Consider the following 18191-nt stretch of genomic DNA (forward strand, 5'->3'; position numbering starts at 1 on the left):
TCTTTTTCTTCTCATTTTCGGTCTTCTTTTCACTAGGGTCCTTGATGGTAGAATCGCCTCCTGGCGGTTTCTTTTCAGCGTCAACCATAGTGCTATAGATATGGTGTGCTGAAACAATGACACACTTTGTATAATTATGAACTGTGTTCCGGATGTCTGGCTTAAGATCAGCACCAACTACAGCAAAGTCCTAAAACTCGACATTTTAAGGCAAAAGGGCAAAATGTAACGATGTGACATACCAGTTAACCTAAGCACACCTTTTGTTTGAAAACGATGTAACTGAAAGCAGCTTAAAAACATGCCATTATTCAGCATTTAACCGTGACATTCATCAATAAACCGTGTTCTTCTCACTATCTTACTGAGCCAGTTGAAGTCGACCACATAGGATAGTAAAATATCCACCCTGATTATGTGTTACACCAGCAATCCGGAATGCATTTTATTCACAACGAAGCATGTCAAAGCTAAGAATCAGTAGCATGCTTATGCTAACTTTCGCTTCACTATGTAGAAGTTTCAGCACATGAGGTCATTGTTTAACAAACATACCACATCACTTTAATAGTACTGATTCGGCATGGCGATATTTATCGATATTTAGCGAACTATACGAACTTTTTTATGAAGTGTGACTGAACAACTCAGGTCAATAAGTTAGCTCCTACGCCATTCAAACGTTTTCAAATACGGAGTTTTTCGCTCATCTCTGCGAACTAAGTCCATGAACTACAGAATGAACCACTACAGTTCTTTAGGAGCATGTCAGTAAAATCAATATGTGTGACTTCCGACGAATAACGTCTTTGCCTAGATCCAAAATATGCACTTACCTATGGTTGCACTAAATTAAGGTTCAGCGGTGCTACGGTACTTGTGGCTCTTGTTGATGACGTTTAAATTGACCGGCAAACTGAAAAGGGGTGTGTTGAACTATTGATGTTATGCTGTGTAATTCACCATGTAAAGTTATTACAAAGGTTGGATTAACAACGATTAAGCAATTAAGTGATTATAAACAGACGTTCAAATTACATTAAAGACGAAATAACAAGATGCTTCTAAAGTGTTTACAAAATAAGAGTCATCCGTGTATTGTCGGCACCAGTTTACAGCCTACCAAAAGTCTTACCTTAATTTAGGCCTTGTACAAAATCAGTAAGATTTACTAAGTGAATAAATGCATGTGTTTATCTCTTTTAATACTGTCTTGGCAACCTCTGAAGACTTACAGACAAGATGAGTAATTTCAAACTACAACCACTTCTACTGGGCTATACTGAACTGAGACTATGGAACAGACAGGTGATTCAAAGGCTCACATTTAAAAACAAAATACATTTTTTAATATAGTCGTGATGCATTTGTAATAAACTAAATGAATTCACATAATAATGAGACAGCAGTTGTTTTACTTTACTGATGTGAACCCCGCGTGCCATTTTATCTGTTGTACATTACAAAGACACGTCTCTTTGAAGCAGCAAGATGGCATCCACGAAAGATGACATGTAAATGACACATGATTAATTAATTAGGGTAGTCAATTCATGAATCAATTATCCGGTAATTAACCTTGATGTTCATTCTGCTGATAGAAGTGCCTGAAATTTTTCCAGTTTCCGTCGTATGTCGTCCTCGTTACACTGGTCCGTCCTGATCTTGATCAGTTTCACAAGCTTCTGGTAAAACGTTTCCGCCCACGGAATCTCCAGAATCCGTTTGGATATGTTACAGACCTTTTGGAGAAAAGTCACCAGTTTTTCACTGCCGCTGACCTCACATCTCTGATAGACCCATGCAGCCCATACCTCCCACATTCTGTTGTCGTCAGTGAAGGACACAGTAAAGCACTGTTCTGAAGAGATGCTGTTAAGTTCCTCAGCTTCCTCATCAGTCACATCGTTCCATATAGCACTGCAATAGATGACATCATGAAATTTTATGATGGCAATTATCTTACACATTTATATAGAATACAGTACAGAATGCTCTCTTTAAAAGTTTGTGAGTAAATATTTTACATTTTGACAGACCGTAGCTCTTTTTGGTGTCTGCAGTACAGGTGTGTTTGCACAAAGCAACAGAACATGTGTGGTGTGGTGTCTACAGTTGAAAGACAATCCTTTATTTGTAGCTTGTGTTATTGTCCATGTGTAAGTGCTGCATCCAAGATGAATGAGAATGTACCGTTGTCCACATAGATGTTATCGTATCATTATATCAGTTGTTATGTTAATATTATGAGAAAGAGGGTGTCTCACAAGATAAGAGATGCACGGGGTTAATATGAAGTGGAATAAGGATGGTGCTTGTTGTATACTGTATTTAAATGAGCGCTTCACTCACGCCACTGTACGCAGAGGAAATGGGGTCAGTTCTTGTAGTGCAGACAGACCTTTATAGCTGACTTTGTTTCCCTCCATCCTATGGAAACATGATTTAATTAATTTAAAGCTGATATGTTGAATTTGCTATGGCAGAACCATGTATTTTTTTTTTTCAAGCACCATGGTAAGTGGTGTATTTTTTTAAGTTGTAAAATATAAGAGCATTTCCTAAACAATAGCGGTAGTGAGACCTTGCTCAGTCATAAAATACAGAAGTGCAAAATAATGAGTAACAAAGTAACGACTATATGAATGAAAAGTAGCTGTTCCTTATTAATGGTGAAAAAGAGACTGTTAAAGCCGCATAAGTATTAACTATATTAACTATATCTATTATTCATTATCCTTCAGCTATAATAGAGAGGAAGCATGTCCAACAAAATATGAGAACTGACTGACAATACACACACAAACAATATAAGAGCATATTTAAAAAAAAATAGAGAACTGAAAAGGGTGTTTTTCTGCCTCACACTATTTGAATTCTGCAGAAAGGAAATTGCCTTCTCAGGTTATTTCCCATACTGCCAACAGATATCATTCCATCTTGATGCCAGCTTACCACAACTCTGATAAGGTTTGTCTGGTCTTAATTGCGTTGATGAGAACAAAAATTTCTTCATCACCAATATTTGTCCACCCTAGACTGTTCAAAGCAACAAAGTAAATGTGGGAAACCATAAGCAAAAGAGAATAGTGATAACACTGTAAAGGTAACAGAACAACCAACTTATATAAAAAAGTATAAAAACCCAAAACACTGTAATGTATATTGTGAAAGAATAAGCTATGCTGCCAAAAATTTGTCTCCTAACAATGTACGTACCCGAGATAAACAATGGTATCTGAAGACCGTAGCACGTCGGCGATGACCTCAACTGCTTTCATGTCAAGTTTGTTTTCCCCAAGCCTGAAATTGATGACATCATGTTATGCCCCTTTCCTTCCTTTGGTACCCATCTTTTCTACAGCTTCTATAAAAGGCCATAGCAAGTATGCTGTTCTCTTTGTCTCCTGTCAGACTTGAGATCAACATCATCTCCTGCACATGCACTTACCATAGTTTTTCGCATCTGCACAGGTAGGGTTGTAGGTCTCTTAAAGATTCAGCGTTGATGTTAGACCCTGTCAGATCAAGCTCTAATATAGTCCCTTGGATTTCATTAAGAAAGTACTTAATAGCAGTGTAGTCCATTGTGGAGAGTGTGACATCGCTGACATTAATGCGCAGCGTTTGTAGCTGAAGTTCATGCATTAGTGAAGCATCCTGCTGCTCAAAGACACAGTGCAAGTGTGTTAGGATATAAGCTCCATTCTCACACAGAGCCTGAATGCTACTTAAAAGCCCTAATCGATAAGTTTGTTGTTTATCCTCCTCCTGTTTGAACCCTAGGTTTCGAGAGAGCAAACTCTGGTTTCTCTCTGAAAGAAGTCCAGAGAGAAACCTGGCAAACAAGTCTAGGCGTCCTGACATGTTTTCAGGACCACGTTCTACACTGTATCTCAAGTTCTCAGGTAAGGCTGTCTTTGACATTGCACAGTAAAGGGCTGCAAGGAACTCTTGAACAGTGAGGTGCGTGAAGGAGTACACATCTTCTGTACAGCTTGGCTCCTGAATAGATGTCATGTCCAGGAATGTACTGACTATGCCACACTTGTCTAGCATGGCAACTTCTGCATCAGTGCTGTAAAAGAGCATCTCATGATCCATTAGCTTTTGGTAAGCTAGTTTCCCGAGTTTGAGCACGATCTCTCGGAGCTGGTCCAAGTGCCCTTTGACGGTGGTTTTACATTTCAGTGACTCTTGCCGGTTTTGAGTGTGAGATTTTATCAGTGCCACGAGATACTGTGTGTAGATATCTGTCATTGTCTTGGGACTGTTTGTTGATAAACCATCATTGTCTTTCAGGATGCTGCACACAATGTAGCAAAAAGCTGGTATGTAGCAAAGAGTTAACATTAAATCATTTCCTGCCACTGTCTCAAACATCTTAGAGGCTAGCTCTCCATCCTGGAAGAAGCGATGGAAAAAGTCCCTGATTTCATTGGAGGAGAATCCCATAATGAGAACAAAGCAATCAATGACTCCAACTGGGATATGACTTACTGCCATCGGCCTACTAGTTAGTAGCACAGAAGCTCCTGGGAGAAGTTCACCCTGCATGAGACTGGATAGGACCTCAACTACTTCACCTTTTTCATCAGGGTCTGTGACAAATAGGTCAACATCACAGCCCATGTAGTGCTTGAATTCATCAAAACCATCGAGAAGGATCAGAAGCTTGGAGTCATTTTCCAAGATGGTATCCAGATGTTTGGAGAGATGACCATTTTTACGGAGGACCAGTTCTCGAAAACTAACAGGTTTGCTTATCAAATTCAAGTCCCTGAAAGTCAAGTGAATAATGAAATCAAAAGCTAAATGTTCTTTGTCATTACTGAAGTCAAAGAGGATCTTCTGCACTAGGACAGTTTTTCCAATACCTGCAACCCCAGCAACCAGGATCTTTTGGGCTGATTGGGTGCCTGTTGCATGGGAGAATAGCTGCTCTGGTTGGATTAACCTCTGCTCCACTGAATTCTGTTGTAGGGAGATTCTATGCTGGCCAAAGGCTAGAACCTCATGCTTCTTATTTTCCAAGCTATGGTGACCATTCACAATCAGAAGATTCACGTAGTGTTCACAGAAAGGGACTTTTTCACCGTGTCGAGTGTTATAGTAAAGCATACTTTCACTTCTGCGTTTCAGGACTGCTTTGTGCTTTTGTATTAGCCTGAGATATTCTGAAATGTGAAAGCGAATGATAGAGTAACTTGGAGAATTACAGGCATTTTTTTTTTATTTTAATAAAACATATGCAAAAGTTAACGCAACTATTGAAAACACAACAGCATTAGTATTAATGTGATTTACTGCTTTCATATGACCTGATCTCCTTCATCTGTCTAAATCAATCATGGTGCTTTGTCAGTGGTAACTCCATCACTTACCTGTAGAGTTTCTTTGTTTTAAAGAATGCTCTGGAACCTTTTGGGAAACCATACTCAGACTGCTGGTGGCAGAAAGAAAGATTTTGGCTGCCTCTTCTCCTTTGCTGTCCAGAATATCCAACACCTTTCGCACCTTCCCACGAGGTCCTTTTTCATAAAGTATCTCTTCTTGGTCGTCTCTGGTGAACACACATTCCATTAACAGGAAATCCAAGAGGACCTCGATATGTCCCTCTAGACTGTCCACAAGAGAAACCCGTTGTTTCCTCAGAGACTGCAGGCAAGGTGAGAGTGTTCTTGTTTGTTCCATCTTAAATAATCTATCCATCAAAGGTGATAAACAGACCCGTACGAGGAATATGTTCAAAACAACATTAAAAACATGGTCAGCCTGATATTCCTCAAGCAAATCAGCTAAAAAAAGAGCACATACTTCCAAGATTCCTTCAGAACGGATGACATCTGTATAATTGATGTCCTAATGGAGGATGTGACCGATATGCTATTAGATTCGTGGAACTGACTGCTAAAAGGAAGTTACACAGGGAGTTATTTTAGAAATGTGTGTCATGTGTTGCTATTGCTATGATGTCTTTCATGCTGTGTTCACTAATATCACTGCTTTTTAATGGTGTATGATGAAGCTTTTTTTATTATTATACAACAATAGGAGTGAGATATAAGGTAACACTCTTGATATCATGGTTTGTTACATTGTATTGTTCAAGCTACCATTTTATGAGACAGATAAACAGATCTTACAAGGGTGTATATCTGGTGGGGGAAGGAATGTAACTCACTTTATTGACTGAAATTAACCTGTTGTAGAATGGAAAGGTGCAAATGTTGGGGTCTGAAAAGCATTCAGTATGATAGACCACAGAAGTACAATATGGCAGAGCAGGTTAATGACATGTATAAAAATTATGTTCATTTACAAAACAGCTGCACTCATATAAAGTCAGACAATGAAATAAATAAAAGGAATTACAAAGAGATTTTATGGGAACAATCGTACAAGAGGGAATTGAAAAAAAAAAAATGAACAAAAGCTTACAACATTCTGTATATTTATCGGTTCTACCAGCGGTGTGCATTCGCAGAGAAAGTTTTGGGTTTTTTTTTTTTCTGAGCAATTTGTAATATACATGCCAAATACAATGTAAAACAGGAACAATGGAGGGGTTTTCTAATGCAATGGCTTGGGGGAATTACTTAACAGTAGTCTCCCCACTCTTATAAAACAGCAGTGTCACAATGATTTTGCTTTGTAACACAGCCCACTGAGTAATGATACAGTCAGGCATTTCCATTACAAGTACTGCTTTTAAAAGGATGGTACTGCAAACTATCAAAACTCTGTAATGTGAATTAAAAAAAAATCAGACAGTGGTTAAAGCTATAACACAAGACCATGGACATACATGATCAAGAGTATAATTACTTTATAAAATGCCAGCAAGTACAACAATTTTATAACAAACAGAATGAAAAACAAAGCCACATTTTGAACATGGACTTCAAGTGCAAAACAAACAGGCTTCCCGTTTACCCTGTCCAGTCCTCAATACTGGGCCAAAGGGATTATTTACCACTCACATGAGACTCAGACAAGAGTCTTACCATAGACGTTTATACCATGGCACAATTTAAGCATTAGTGCAATTATTAATTCATTTGTTTAGTCTCAGTTTAGGGCTAAAATCCAATGGACTTAAATCTGCGTCAACAACACTTGATTACAAATGTCACATTTTTATGTTGACATGGGTGGTGCTTCTAAACACTAAAAAGTGTTTAGTCAATCCCTTATAATTTAGAGGTAAAACAAACTCTGGGACAACCATGAGAAGAAAATGTTACATAAATTAAATTCCTGAAAGGATTTTAATTTATTAGCCTATGACCATTTAGATGTAGTTTTTGGTGGTGTTTGGGTAACATGTTGACAAATCAAAGACAGGTAAAGAAACCTGAAGGTGTTATCTTTTTGGCTCTCCTTTTCAAATCTCCTCCTTGGCAACTGGGATTAGTTACCATGATCTACGTGAGGAAACAGCTAAGAGAGTGTTCATTTTCAACAAAATCAAACAAGGTTTCTCACAGTGCTCTCTGCCTTCAGAAGATAACGTTCAGCATAAACGAGAAAACAGACAAACAAACAAACAAACAAAATGGAAATCAAAACCTTCACTGAAGTCTGAAACTAAACGTTAATATCTGTTGATTGCTCATCTTCATTGGACTGAATAATGAATGTAATTGCTGCCTAGCCTCTGAGGACGACAGCCTCCCTGGCCCTGATCCGAGATTACCCCCCAACCCTTGGGGTGGGGGTGTGTGTTTTGGGCGTGGAGGGCATGAGGCATTCTCTCTCTGTCTGTAGATCAGTCTTAGTGCCTCTGTCTGGACCCAGTCTCAGGTGTCTTTACAGGACTGGCAGCAACGAGCTTTAAACTGGGGCAGTGGGCAGAGCTCGAGCTGTCGTACCTTCTCACAGTACCTGGTGCTGTCCTGACAATCACCTGGTGATACACAAAAGCAATTTTTGCGATCAACATTAAAACATAATAGCTTGAGAGTACAACGTTAACTTGTATGAATACGCTTTCACTGAACATGAAGTACATGTAGATGCTATTAACAAGAAATCAACTGACTTCTCCCACAAGACAAGATGTTGCAGCGTTGCCAGCTGGCTGGCCGAGGCCTCCAAGCACAGTGGAACTCTCGTGCCGGTTTTCCGGTGCGACGGTTAGCACAGGTCACGAGACGTGACTGAAAGCCATGGCGACCACATGTGGCAGTGCACTGAGTCCAGGGCCCGACTCGCCAGTGTAAAGCGCAGGCCTCTGTCGAACAGTTTCTGCGGGAGGTAGGTCTGAAACAGCCACAGAGAGATGAACTCCAATAATGCTCTCTCCTTGACTGGAAATATTGATTAAGCTTTGATATACACTCAATGAACTTTTTTTTACTGCTTGTTTATTAGTTTCCATGCTCCTAATGTACTTTGTGCAAATTACTTTACAGTATAGGAAATGTGCCCTTTTAAATGCTGCACTTTATTTATTCAAATAATTAAAATGAACACCTTCCCACAGTTGAGCCCACACTTGTACGCTGACTGTAGTTCTAAACAGTCTGAATAAACTCAATATGTGACAATATGACACAATTGTAACCAAATGAGATGAAAACAGACTGATAAAGACACAACAATGCTAAGGCACACTGCTAAAAGACCGTCATTGCTTGAACTTGCCTTGGGAAGGGTCTGCACATTTGGTGAGCTAATCGGGTGTTGTTCTTGTCCTGGCAAAATACATGCCTTTGCTGCGTGGCCTGACGTGGACCGACACAGCGCCCTTGACACTGGCACACAGATATAACCAACAACGACAGTTAGTTTCACAAACCCAACAAAAAACATATTTAGGACAAATACTTATGTACTAAACAGTTCCAATAGTTGTCCAGTAAAATGTGATTATATTAAGTTGAACATTCACAAAGCTTTGGCTCAGTTGTTCCTTCTGGGTAATGTGGTTGCTCGCTCGTCTCATCTGGTTTCAGAGATAGGATACTCACAGGTCCCCAGGCTGTAGTTGCCCAGCCAACGCATGGTTGGGTGTTACAGGATTGGGTTTCTGGCGGTCTTCTTCCTGCACCTACACACTTGTCTACCGTTTCTGCACCTCTCTGGCAGGTCACAGAGCGAGTCTGAACTCCACCTCCACAACTAACAGAACAGGAAGACCAGACGGATACCAACCACCTGGACAGAGCAAAAAAAAAAGAAGCAAAACATGGAGACTAAGAATAAAATACATTAAAGGGATGTTCACAAAAGCAAGTCTAACTGGAACAGAAAACATAATTGTTCAGGAAACACATCATGAATATAAACAGTTCTACATACTAGTAGTTGGTTTCCCATGTAAAATAACTCATTTACACGTTAGAGAAATAATTGCAACATGAGGATCATTTAAATCAATGAAAGGATACTGCCTGCCTCATAAATCTGTTTACAGACACCCTAAGAAAGCAGAATACACTCACTTGAAGTTAGTTTAGTTCAAATAAACAGCAAAAAGTATGGTTTGACAAAAATATGGTTTGACAAAAATATTTTTAAGAAGAATACTTTTTGCATACTCCTTCTTCAAACATCTCATCACACTTTTTGTTTTTAAAGTTTAATTGTTATCAGACTGTACTTTGTTAAGGTCTCAGAGAAACCTTTATGTGGTAGCAGGTGCAATTCGAATTTGTGATACCATATGCAGTAACACATTTGTACCTGTGGGGGCAGTGTTGTCCAGTGCAAGCCTCAGACCTCTGTGGTTTGTTTGAACATGTTGAACTGCTCCCTGTACCCGCACCACCCAGACAGTCACTTCCTATAATACAAATGTAAGTGTCAATGTAAATATACTACTTAGTGCAATGCATACAATGTTTTGTTACTTTTTTGTATGTTAGTCATGTGTTTAGTATTTTTGATTTTGCACAAGCCTCTGTTGTGATGACAAAGACTTGTGTTGGAATAAAAAGAAAAATGGAAAAAAACATTAGACTCCAAAGCTTTTCAGCAATCTTCCACATGTACAAGAACAGGATGCCATTTAAGAGAATGTAAAGGCTTGGATCTGGATTCTTTTCAGCACTTTAAGCATCTTATCCACTCCATTCTGATTAAGTGTGCGGCCGTATTCCCCTAATCTACTTTGAAATGCCGCCTGGATTCACTAATTGTTGACGGATGTTGGGACAAGGTCCAGTACGTTGGAACAGGCCACAGCGGTGCTTTGTTCTTTCTGCCATGAGGTCAGAAACTAATCACAAAGTTGCCAGAGCACTGAACTGACCTTTAACAAACACTGCAGACATTCCTGACCACATTGTAGATTTATTATTGAAAAATCCAAGTAAATTTAGTCTGAGATATGTACTGGAAATCAGGAAACTCCCTAAAGCTTTTAGTTTATTCTGGAAGTCAGCATTGAGAATAAATAGTGCAAAAAAAAGACTTTCTCAACAAACACCAAACCCATAAATTGTTGCAAAACTAAGAAGCACATCTCCAGGTACAAAACAGGTTTTGCTGAGTCCAAGAAGTCTTGATGCGGTGCTTTTGGTGCTGTGTATGACACGTCTAACCTTCTAGTTGCAGCTGAGAGGACATGGAAGTGGAGCCCACAAGGTTTGTGGCAGTGCACGTGTAGAGTCCAGAATCGGTCTCACTTGGAGCCTGAATTTGCAGGGAGCCATCTGCCATCAGGCCTACTCTGCCACGACAGAGACAATGGAAACTACTGAAAGCAGCACACAAAGATGAAAAGGGAATATCATGACAGTCACACAGAAATAAATATAGTGCACCTTTGGAGCTAAATGACTAGCTGAACACTTCATTTAAATAGTGGGTTGTCAACAGATATAAGTTACCATGGCTGCAGGGATGAAAGAGTACTAAAATAAATCTTAAATAAATAGAAGTTCCATTATTTCTAAACAGACGTGATTTGAAGTATGGAAAACTACTTAAGAAGTAAGAATAAATGCACATCTGCTCAGAAAAGCACTAAATTAGAAGTGCTTGTGTTTCTTTTCCCCACCAATTGTTTAACATTGCAAACACGTTAATCTATAAATGTATCTTTACATCAGTATCTAAGTCCACCTCATCATTAATTTGCACATTGTCATTAATCTTTGGTGCAAAGGTATTATTGAGAAAAATGTTGTATTGTTTTTCGGCAGTAAAAATCATTTCTTTTCTTCTTGTTTTGTTGTGTTTTGCTTTTGCTGTTAGTGTCTTGAGTATCAGTCATATCATCAACTTCCTTTTTATCTTGTAAGAGGCTAGCCACCAACTCCAACCACGCGGTTGTCTCTTCATATATAATTCGGGAAAGAGTTTGATACGATCCTAAATATGAGTTCAGCCTGTGCTGACCATAGTAAGATAATATTAGGACACGACAACAATAAATAGGTAGTACTCTTGCCAAGCCTAATTTGGGGAGCCATAAGAATGTCAGTCATTCAAAGTACAATGCTGAACCACATAGACGTGCTTGGCACAATTTGAGGTGTTTTACTGTAGTCAAACAACAGTTCACTAAGATAGTTGTAACAGTGTCATAGTGAAGCAGAGAATGTCCCTAAAATGTCCTACAGTACAGGTAAACATAGTGTAATTTTGAGAGGACTCCTTAAAAAAACATTCAAGCACTAGAGAAAGTTAATTCTTTACTTTGTACCACTGCATGGCTGGTTGTGATGTTTATTTGAAATTTGGAAGCCAGGCTCTTACCTGCTACTGTTCTTCAACTCCTTCCCATCCTTAGTCCAGCTAATCACTGGATCTGGGTTTGCATGGGCATGGCACTTGAGGACTACCATAGTTGCTTGTCTGGGCACTAAAACAAAGCTTCCCACATTGGCCACCAATTCCGATGGGAATTTGTTTTTTCCCCTGAGAGCTCTATGAACAATAACAGGGCCTCTAAGTTGTCCTCTCCATTGCCTCCTTGTATAAGGAACCACCCTTGGGTTGGTTCCCTGGGTACTGTGACCCTGCCAGGAGCCTGACCTATCCTGAAGGGGCAGAGTAGACTCATTCTTCTCCCCAAGGTTTTTGGTAAGGTCTCCAAGAATTTGAGCAAAGAGCTGGTCTTTCTCTAGGCCACGCTGACCACCTGACAGATTACGAGTGATCTCATCCAGTTTGGGCATGTCTATCACCAGCATCAGGGGATTTTCAGAATCAAGAGACACATCCTCCTCCAAAATTGAAGCATTCTGCTCAGCGGAGTCTGGCTGTTCCTTTGAGATGAGGCCTTCTTGAGGGAAGTCTCGAGAGTCCAGCAAACCCTGTATGATGCTGTCGTAACGACTAAATTTAAATCGCAATTCCTTGTTTTTTTCATCAGATGTTGGAGAACCTTGGAGAATCTTCTTTCCACCATTTGCCAACCAGAGGTCACTCTCTGGCAGAGTCAACTTCCGTTTGCTACCAATGAGTTTTAGAATGAAACTCTCCTGTGTCTGGTCTGCTACACAAGTATACACACCAGTATCAGAAGATTGGAGCTGCTGAATCTTTATGTAACCAAGATGAGAGATGGATAGGTGGGGAAGTCCCAAGAGGGGCTTTCCGTCCTTCAGCCAACGGATATGGCCCTTGCGAAAGTGTCTGGTTGGGCAGCGGAGGACGACAGAAGTCCACGGCAATAAGTAGGCATAACCACCTACCGCAAAGTGTAACTTCCTGCCCTTCTTCAACTGAATGTAGACCTTCCTTTGAGCTAAGATAACAGGGTTTGGTTTCACATCTTCTGACTGGAAGGTTTCTGTAATGATTAATGTACACAATGTAATTTAAGTTCCAAAGAACCTCATCTGTAAGCTGATCCACCCAAATGTGTCAAAACTACATGAAGGACTAAGAGTTGGCGCTGGAAGCAAAGAAATAAACATCACCAGTAGAACTGTCTTGTTCCAGCAAAATCAACTGGTCTGGTCACTATTATACAACTACATTTCCATTTTCCCTATTGTTTTTTGGAACAATGTTCCAGCTGAATCATCAATTGTTTAAACATTGCTTATTCTTTTTCTGTATGTGTCTCTTCCTATTCACCACACCCTTCTCTCTGATGGTCAATAAATAAAATACTGATGTTTCTTGTCATTGTTTTTTACATGGATGTCAAAACAAGGAGTGTGAGACAAAAAGAAGTGTTGAAAAACCTAGAACAAAATAATATATGGCGTCTAAGTCTTGGCTCAGTCTGACGACACAAGGGTTGAAGTGAATTAACGCATGAAAAATACTGAGTCTGAGAATAGTTAACATTCAGTACAGGTTTTTCTTACTCTCACAAGGTCCAAGGGAGCATGCTCGGACAGTCGAAGGCTGGGAAACAGAGGCACAGGCTTCTGGGGCAGCTATATGGTACTCTCCATTCTCCCCCTTTATTTTACACACCAGCAGCAGCTTCTGAGTCCCTGTCCCACAGGTTGCGGAACACTGGACAAAAACACACTGCACTCACTGACCATACACACACTTTGACCATACACAGTTTGTGCCCAGGAGCCATAAATCTAATCCTACTGTGAACTAAGATCCGGGTGAGCATTGACTAAGAGCATTCCTCAACTCTGATGTATTTGCTGCAAGTTAACATACATCAGCGGGGTGAATTTGTCTTGGGAGAAACAGCAGAGAGGCTGGTTGCTGGCAGAAAAACAACTACTTAAACAAGCTGGGACTTTGGGACTTCTTCAGGAGCACAAAACATGCAGGGGTATCTTTTATAATTCTAATGTTCCAGTCACTCTAGTCTGCGTCGTTCGATCAGAATTTTGGAAATATGGGCACATATATATGTATATGTATATATCTATTGACGAAGCCTGTGTTTATCACCTGGGACCATTCTGTGGAAACCCACTGAGGAGGACATTCCTGTTTGCCGCAGGTCTGTATGGTGGGCAGGGTCGGCGATGGGCAGAACGTATCAGGCAGCTCAAGGACACTCCCATCCGCTAGCCGCTGTTTGCAGAGCACCTCTCTCTTCTGAGTCCCACCCCCACAGCTGTGAGAACACTAAAGCAACAAAATGCAAAGATAACTTGAAAGGTTTGTCCACCCCATAGTTTCACTCATACACAGGTAATGAGCCTTCATTCACGCTAGCTTAGTGGAAGCACAACAGAATGAATTACGTTATTATGGGCACTGAAAACGGACAGGAAGTAGTTTTGTGGAATAATTAAAGCTTAGCAAAGACCTAGTGTGTCTAACCTGAGTCCAGTCTTGAGGTTCCCAAAAGGGTGGGCAGTCAAAACGGTTGCAGGCCTGGAAAGAGGTGGGCTTTGGCTGATGACAGTCTTCCTCTTTGACCTTCTCTGTGTAATTGCTGTGAGATCTAGATCGGTGTGTGCAGGTTACTGCCCGTGTCTGAAGGCCGACCCCACAGGTAGCTGAACAGGGACTCCACAGCCCAGTCTCCCACCTGAGGTGAAGGGACACGAACGGCAAAAATAAAAAAAATAAGTAAATACATCTATGAGCATCCGCATGAAAATATTTATAAAGCTTTAAGCATGTAACAACAGATGTAACTGGTACTATGGTCATATCTGACAACCGGTATGAAGGCTTGCTCATGTAGCCACATTCTTACAGTATTACAAATGCTGAAGTCCCTCTGCGGTCTTTGATGTAAGTTCACTACTTGAACTTTAACCATGGCAACAACAGAAGCTGGTGTCAGCCAGGCTGTCCACTCTCCAATACCACCAGTGGTCAGCCAACGCACAGCTGGACCCCCCACTACCTGGCAGTACGTCTGGGTCTCCCTCAATGATATGACATTTCAGCCTGGACAAGGTTGCTGACAAGAACCCTGCAGATTCCCTTTACAAGGGAATGGAATCATGAACGGGAGGGAGTGGGAAGGCCTAGCGGTGTGGGTGTATGTCGGCCAAAAGAAACAAGTAGAACACAAGGTTTGTTGTACTTGAAAACAAACGTAACACTTGGAAAAACAGGCTAGGGTAAGGCAGAAAGCCTCAGGGTTTTCAGTCATAGGAGCAAAGTGTGGAACACCAGCACAATGTTGAGGGCGTAAATTTTCCAAATGTGGACCATCGCAAAAACTATCCAGCGGATGGCCGAGATGCTTCAACACCAGGATCTCTGAATGCCTACTAAATCATCCTGAAATATACATTAGATTTGATATGGCTAATACACCAGAAATGCCACCCCTTTCCATCAAACATGATTTAGTATTTCCCAATGATTGTTATTTTTTATTTATTATTATTACTGTTTTATACTGATTTTCTCCCTGAAACGCAAGATGATGAAAGAGCATCTATATTTGGCAGAGGAAGCACAAAAATGCAACTCTGGATCGAGTGGTTGAAAGTATCTGACAGTTGACCCTCTCACACAGTACCCTGGCTCCACTCTGGTCCTTGTGGAGCTGGTAACTGGGTGAGGGATGAACAGATCTGACATTCCAGCAGCCTTTTTAAAGCAGCTAGGCTGAAACCCGATGCTCATTCTGTCTATCCCTGTCTGCATTGTTCCAACGGGCAACCAGTTTCATTTCCTGACAGTGAGAGGGACTCCTGTTGGTTCCCAACAACTTAATAAGAAAGAATAAGAGAGATTGTGCAATTGTTCACAAGAGTAAGATATAGTTTTAGGATAACCTGTAAAGGTCTAAGGAAGTTTTAAACGAGCAAAGCAATTTCATTTTGAAAATCTCCGAAGCCAATGCATGACATGGTGAGACTTCACCACGGCCTCGTAGCAGACTTCTCCAGAACTGACAAAATATATGGGCATTTTTGAGTGCATAAGCTTTGAACTGAGCAAAGATATTACAGTGCCTGGATCCAGTTCTTTGAGTACAGTTATGAGTTTTCTACATGGAGCCAAAAACATCAAATTAAACGCTTTTTGCATTTCATGGGCAATCTCACTTTGTAGACTTCCTACCCACTGCAGGACCTGCTACCTTATAGTAGCACTAAACTGATAGATGCCTGACTTTTTTAAATGGAATCCAATTGCCGTTATTACACTGAAGTTAACTGTGAACTTTAGCCTAATGCTTGTTGTTGTTTACAATTTTTAAGAGAATGCATGAGAATTCTGTGTCTGGGTTCTGGGTTCTGTGTCATGAATGAATGTCATAAGGCAATGTGATACACATGAAGAGGGGAAAATTACTAAATTAGTCAGCAATGGCAAGTGATAACCAGTGTGATCTTGGTTCATACCTGGCTGGGCAGGATTGTGTGTTGCAGGCCTGTAAGAGCTGAGGGGGTCGACGGCTGCTCACGCACAGCTTCTCATCAGCACCTTCTCTGGTTTGTTTGTTCAGGCAGATCACAACAGCCTCCTGCATCCCTGTGGTACGAACAATGAAAATCACCAAACATGCTGTGTCTTTCTCTTTCTCTGTCTCTCTCTCTCTCTTTTTCTCTCACTCACTGTCTCTTTCAAATCTGTATACACTTGCACATACAAACGCACAGACACAGACAGACAGACAGACAGACAGACACACACACACACACACACACACACACACAAAGCACATTCACTTGGAAATATACTGTGTGTATCATGACTGTAGCTCCTCATTTCTGTGAGAAATAACAATAAATGAAACAACAGTAACTGAGGATGGTATTGTTAGAATGCTGCAATGCCCCAGTGAAGAGAACGACGTTCTATTATTTTAAACCTGACCTCTCCAATCATTTTTCACATATAAGATTGCTTTCCTCAAAATGCTAAGCTCTGCAGATGTTTGTTATCCTCTTTTTACAGTTGTTTACACAGATCTACCAAAATCCACCACTGTGAATACTCCAACAGCAGTGTCGCCTGACAGACCCACACTGTTTATGCTCTGTGTGTCAGCTTCAGTTTTTCCACAACACGCAGGGATGTCCAACTCAGTACTTGCAGGCAAAAAAGGGTTCAGCTGGTTTTAATTGTGCTTCAGACCATAGATTACATTGCTTCAGTTGAATAGTGGATAGTATGCTAGAATACACTGGGCTCAGAGAAACCAAATTAGTTTGATGTATCAAAGAGTGGTTAAGTCATTTTTATCACTAACAACTTTGGACAATGATTCAAGCATGCCCAATTAGAGAAATTCTGAATTTGAATCGACCTGTAGCATTAAAGAAATGTTAAAAAAAAACAGCTCATAGACAGGATCTGATGACCTAAGTTTAGAAGACAGGCAATGAATGACCAACTTCCCTTTACACAACTCTGACCCTGAACCTGATGCCTCCGAAGCCTTTGACAAGTTGCACTTGTGTACATTTCTTCATGAATGTGTAACCTTGGTGAAAAGAAATTTTTTGAAATGCAAACTTAAGGCAAAATGTTTGGTAATGCTTTACTTTACAGTCTGCTTATTACCAGGTATTAATTAGGAAATGAGATGATAATAAAATACAGTTATTAGGAAACTGACAAAAAAAGGATAGGAAGTACTAAATAAGTTCCTGGTAAGTACATAGAAATGTACTGGGAAAGTAGATGGCAACAAAATATAGTTATTTGGAAAGTACCCATTAGAAATGTATAGTAAGTACTAAATTATTATCTAGGAAGTACATGGAAACCTTAACGGTTAGAGTTAAGATTAGGGTTAGGGGTTGTTGCCATCTAGTTTCCTAGTAGGTTTCTATGTACCTACCAAGAAATTATTTAGTACTTGCTATCTTAATAACTGTATTTTATTACCACCTCATTTCCTAGTTAATACCTGGTAATTAGCAGACTGTAAAATAAAGCGTTACCAGTTTTTTTTTTTTTCCTGCCAGCAATGAAACTAAATCCTTCCGTCCCACTTGTTCTTACTCTCTGGCAGTTTACTAGTCACTGGAAAGACAGAGATATGGGAGGACTCTTTGATAAGAGCATTAGAGGGCTGAAGAGGGGGGGGGGGGGTTGCTAATTCAGCAGACAGTATGTGAGCTATGGAGGAAAGAGGACATTATTACAGGGCAGCGTTGTAAATTTACATGCTATATGTTAAGGGAAAAAATGAAGAGAGGGAAAGAAAAGCCTTGACATTTACAAGACTCCTGATAGTAAGAGTATATCTCTTGGTGTCAGTGGGATAAGGAGAAAGCACTGCAGGGTGCTGGGGTTTTTTATTGAGTGCCACGTTCTGTTAGTGACTGCAGATGTGGACAAGCATATAGCATGAGACTCCAGTTTGGTAATTACCAGATAAT

General features: G+C 40.3%; 2 protein-coding genes across 2 annotated transcripts in view; both read right to left on the bottom strand.

Moving 5' to 3' along the window:
* Window positions 1–1586: 1586 nt before the first annotated feature.
* Window positions 1587–5694, bottom strand: LOC115816234 (protein NLRC3-like). The gene is made up of 6 exons (XM_030779200.1): window positions 5385–5694; window positions 3452–5177; window positions 3220–3303; window positions 2956–3039; window positions 2353–2430; window positions 1587–1920 (listed from the first exon to the last, which is right to left on the bottom strand). The coding sequence occupies exons 1-6, from the start codon at window positions 5692–5694 to the stop codon at window positions 1587–1589; spliced, it is 2616 nt and encodes an 871-aa protein (XP_030635060.1).
* A 2108-nt stretch (window positions 5695–7802) lies between these two features.
* Window positions 7803–18191, bottom strand: part of LOC115816235 (ADAMTS-like protein 1) — a 59233-nt gene continuing 48844 nt past the window's right edge. The window contains exons 17-27 of the mRNA XM_030779201.1: window positions 16203–16332; window positions 14209–14419; window positions 13831–14010; window positions 13275–13428; window positions 11710–12748; window positions 10551–10705; window positions 9691–9790; window positions 8976–9162; window positions 8650–8759; window positions 8045–8265; window positions 7803–7909 (exon numbers count right to left, since the gene is read on the bottom strand). Of these exons, the coding sequence (XP_030635061.1) occupies window positions 7803–7909; window positions 8045–8265; window positions 8650–8759; window positions 8976–9162; window positions 9691–9790; window positions 10551–10705; window positions 11710–12748; window positions 13275–13428; window positions 13831–14010; window positions 14209–14419; window positions 16203–16332 (2594 nt within the window). The remainder of the gene's footprint in view (window positions 7910–8044; window positions 8266–8649; window positions 8760–8975; window positions 9163–9690; window positions 9791–10550; window positions 10706–11709; window positions 12749–13274; window positions 13429–13830; window positions 14011–14208; window positions 14420–16202; window positions 16333–18191) is intronic.

The sequence above is a fragment of the Chanos chanos genome, chromosome 7 (assembly GCF_902362185.1).
Source record: "Chanos chanos chromosome 7, fChaCha1.1, whole genome shotgun sequence".
NCBI classification, from domain to species: domain Eukaryota; kingdom Metazoa; phylum Chordata; class Actinopteri; order Gonorynchiformes; family Chanidae; genus Chanos; species Chanos chanos.

Bases quoted from the DNA above. Each gene is read 5' to 3' on its own strand.
- LOC115816234 (XM_030779200.1), bottom strand. From the start codon at position 5,694: ATGGAACAAACAAGAACACTCTCACCTTGCCTGCAGTCTCTGAGGAAA. The intron at 2,431-2,955 runs GTAAGCTGGCAT...ATGTTTCCATAG, and splicing joins CAAACCTTATCAGAGTTGTG to GATGGAGGGAAACAAAGTCA. The intron at 1,921-2,352 runs GTGAGTGAAGCG...CATCTATTGCAG, and splicing joins TTTCCTCTGCGTACAGTGGC to TGCTATATGGAACGATGTGA.